Source organism: Bison bison, unplaced genomic scaffold, assembly GCF_000754665.1.
Source record: "Bison bison bison isolate TAMUID 2011002044 unplaced genomic scaffold, Bison_UMD1.0 scf7180017864495, whole genome shotgun sequence".
NCBI lineage: Eukaryota > Metazoa > Chordata > Mammalia > Artiodactyla > Bovidae > Bison > Bison bison.
In genome coordinates this window covers 12,761,927-12,766,005 of record NW_011495054.1, presented here as the reverse complement: position 1 = coordinate 12,766,005, position 4,079 = coordinate 12,761,927, and the positions used below count along the sequence as shown (strand labels likewise).

The 4,079-nt window shown below is 45.8% G+C and overlaps 1 protein-coding gene across 1 annotated transcript in view; it reads left to right on the top strand.

Moving 5' to 3' along the window:
* The window catches only part of SEC14L4 (SEC14-like 4 (S. cerevisiae)), a 16,174-nt gene that overhangs the window by 1,221 nt on the left and 10,874 nt on the right, over positions 1 to 4,079 (top strand). Inside the window, exon 2 of the mRNA XM_010828771.1 lies at positions 2,706 to 2,781. Within this exon, the coding sequence (XP_010827073.1) occupies positions 2,706 to 2,781 (76 nt within the window). The remainder of the gene's footprint in view (positions 1 to 2,705; positions 2,782 to 4,079) is intronic.

Genomic DNA, 4,079 nt, shown 5'->3' with positions numbered 1-4,079 from the left:
GGTTTACGCGAGAGACCAATAAAACTTCAAGACAAGAAGTTTGCACCACTTACGTAGGCCGCAGGTGCCCTCTCGAATAGCGGAAGGTGCCTCACCCTAGACACCTTCTCGAGTGGGTCTTAGAAGCCCAGGCATAATTAGTAAGCATGGTGGGTTCTGCGCTCCAGATGGAGACTTCAGCCAGAATGTGAAAAGAATGACATGGGGAGACCAAGTGCTGGTGAGCAAGGCCCGTAGCTTTATTTTCAACAGGGGCTTATATACCCTAAGTTACACATAGAGGATAATAGGGGATGCAAAGTCAGCAGTCTTTGATTCTTATCAAAAACCAGGGTTTCTGAAAGGTTGTTGTTGAATCACGTGAATACACCAGGATTCTTGGCCCCCGGAGGAGAAGAATTCAATCCGGGGCCAGAGACGAGGCTTGATCGCTCAGAGCTTTTGTGTAATAAAGTTTTATTGAAGTATAAAGGAGATAGAGAAAGCTTCTGACATAGGCATCAGAAGGGGGCAGAAAGAGTACCCCCCTGCTAGTCTTTAGCTGGATGTTATATAGTCACTAGCAGTCTGTTAATGAAAGAAAGGAATATCTTAAAATTCAGAATGGCACCAGGCCCCTCACCCATAAGATGCATTTTGGGATAAATGGTTTATCCTGGGCCATAAAATGATTAACTTGAATCTTGAAGAAGGGCAGACCACCATACAAATAGTTTCATTTACATAGATTAGGGGAACAATATCCATACTGGTTTGTCAAGTAGGTTCTGGTCCAAGAGGCGGAACCGACTTGGAGACAGAGTTTGGGGTAAAGGCATAGTACATTAGCATAGCTTAAGACAAACATTTCCGTAAGAAAAAGGCATTGGTTATCTCTAGACTCGAGAATAGCTAACTTCAGGCGAAACCGGGTGTCATTATGGCAACACAATATTTTAAGAGAAACCTCCCTTTAAATTTGTATAGCGAAGGAAAAAATATTGCTAGTTTGTTTCCTCCGGCCGCTTAAGAGAGATAAAAATGTCTGACACTTGCAGGCTATTTCCTCTATTTGGAGACCCCTGGCCTTCCTGCCTGTTACCCTCTCATTTCTTTCCTGCAAATTTATCGTATACAAATGGTTTAGGTGATTTACATCATCTTCTGGCCAGAAGGCCTATTAACATTTTATGACTCTTGACAAGAACTTATCAACAAAGACTTATTTTCTCTAAGAGTAATTATTTTAAGGTTTGGTGCCATCTTCCCAAGATAAAATTGCATTCCTATAGGGTGGATGTGTAATGGGTTTACAACAAAGGAAAGAATTTATTACCTTAAGGGTCTAAAGTTACTAACACCAAGGCCACTACTTATTTTTTCTATATACCAACTATTAATTAATACACATTCAAGGATACAATTCAGGGGATGTGAAAACTTGGCAACAAGCATTGGCTCATCAATGAAATCTTTTACTAGTTTATTCCGACAGTTTGTAACTCTGAGAGGCTCTAAGCTATTTGAATATCTTAAGCTTCCCATGCCTCTCGAGGCTGGGAGACTGTAAACAATCGTATGCATAGCTGTAGGAGTCCGGGTAAACTTGTCAGGTGAGTTAGAGAGCCATCTGAGGGGTTTGGATTTAAACACTCCTAATTGCCCAGGAACTTTATTAATTGGAGCTGTAAGTTAACTCTTTGACAGAGAGAGTGAGATGGTGGTAGGGGACAGCCCCCAGTAAAATCAGAGGTGAGAGCACAAAGCAATAAAGTAGGCAGACTCTGGTTTTTTGGGGGCACATACTCGAGAATATCCGGGGGGACTCCTGAGGCTCGATCCCGCCTTTGTGTATGCCGAGCCTCCTTCCTCATGATCTTTGTCACGAGTGGAATGCCTCACCGGCTCCCGGCAAACCCCCCCCCCCGCAAAAAAAAAATCAGTTTGCAGGTGGCCAGAGACTGGAAGCTGTGAATTCAGGGTGGCAACGTTGGGGACAGGAGGGTATCACAACTGTTGCTGTTCAGTCGATCAGTCACGCCTGACTCTTTGCGATGCTATGGACTGTAACCCACCAGGCTCCTCTGTCCATGGGATTCTCCAGGCAAGAATACTGGGGTGGGTTGCCATTTCCTTCTCCAATCACAACTGTGGCTCACACCTTAAGCCTGTGAAAGGGCAGTTTCAGACGCTGGAGAAGGGTTTCTTTTGAGGCTCCTGGTTTGTGAGCCTCACATCTGTCACCTGCTGCAAGCCAGACCTGAATCTAAAGCCTTTACCTTCACAAACTCCTTTGACTGGCACAAATGTATCATTATCCCCACTTCACAGACAAGGAAACTGAGGCTCAGAAAGGTTAAGCTACTTGCTTCCAAGTCCAGACCCTCATGATGCAATATCCAGGCAACGTCTCCAGAATGTTCTGGTGGGCCTGCATCAGATTCACCAGGGATGTTTATAAAAACAGAAACGGCACAACCCTCCCTCGAACCTACAGAACAAGGGTCTTGTGGGGCAAAGAACCCCTCAGGTTTGAGAAGGATCCAACTCTTCCTGCCATGGTGGGCTGAGGGCTGGCCCATTCCCAGGTCGCAACCTGGTCCGGGCATGTGCTGCTAACTCTGCAGGGTCCCTGGGCAGGACTGACCGGCGGACTGAGACTGGGAAGGTCTGGGACAGGGTTGGGATTGTGGGAGCACCTCTGACCACTGTATCCCCTCCCTCAGTTCCGGGACAACCTTCAGGACCTGCTCCCCACACTGCCCAAGGCTGATGACCACTTCCTCCTGCGCTGGCTCCGAGGTGAGGCCAGCTGGGGTTGGTGGAGGCTGACAGGGTGGCAGGGAATGGGGGTGGTGCTTCAGGAAAGCAGGTGGGAGACTTTGGGGGACAGCCCTGAAGAGTGGGCTGGAATCTCAGTTCCCGTCCAAATCAGCGCAGCACAAAAATCTTACGGCGCCTCAGTTTCTTCATCCATAAAGTGGGCATGAGGCCACCTCCCCAAGGGTTGTTATGAATTAAATGAGAGGGTGTAGTGCCTGGCATGGTGGGCAACAGGGTGAGGTGAGGTTAGAGGTAACGCCTAGGAAGTTCTCAGGATGACAGGCCTGGGCAGGTCTTGAGTAAATACCACTGAACCATCTTCAGGGTTGGGTCTGTCTCCAGCTCCTTGAAGACAGGGCTTCAGGTGTCATTCTCTCAGGGATCTGACACCAGTGCCCAGTGAACGTTCAGAGACTGGGTGTATTTAAAGGCAGAGGAGGAATTTCCTCTAGGAACTGCCGCAGTAGTGCAGAATAGTTAGAGTGACAGAAACCACCCTAGAACTTAGGGAAAAAATTCATGTTATCTCAGCATATCCCATGGAATGGCTTTTGAGCTTGAGCCAGGAGAGAAGTCAGAAGCCAGGCTGGAATCAGACAGAACAGTGATTGCTAGCAGGGTGCCCATACAAGCTGCCTCGCTCTCCTGGCCTGTGTAATACTGGTCTCTACCTTCAAGATGCTGGGAGTCAGACCTGAGGTCATGGGCGCACACAGAGCCTACACAGAGGAAGGCCTCCCTTCTGTTCTGTTTCATTTGATTGTTGGTTGTTTTTTTTTTAATTATTGTTTTTTTACAAACTTTATTTTTTAGAACCATTCTAAAAAGATTTACAGAAAAGTTGTGAAGATAGTACAGAAAGTTCCCATAGATGCTTCACATTAACACTTGACTTTCATATGTATGTCTGTGACCTTTAATGAGCCATTATTGCTATGTGATTAGTAATTAACATCTGTGTTTTATTTAGATTTGCTTAGTTTTTTTCCATTCCGGGATCCTATCCAGGACACCACATTCCATTTTCTTGTCCTGTCTCTTTAGGCGCTCTTGGCTGAGGCAGTTTCTATTTCATTTTTAATGTCATTTTAATGTCTTTTTCCCCACCCAAGCTAAAAAAGGAGTTGGAACAGTAGATTTCTTTTCTTTTTTTTTTTTTAATGTGGAGTATAATTGCTTTACAATGCGGTTAGTATCTGCTGTACAACAAAGTGATTCGGTTCTATGTGTATATATATATATGCCCTGCTCTTGCACTTCCCTCCCGCCCCTCTAGG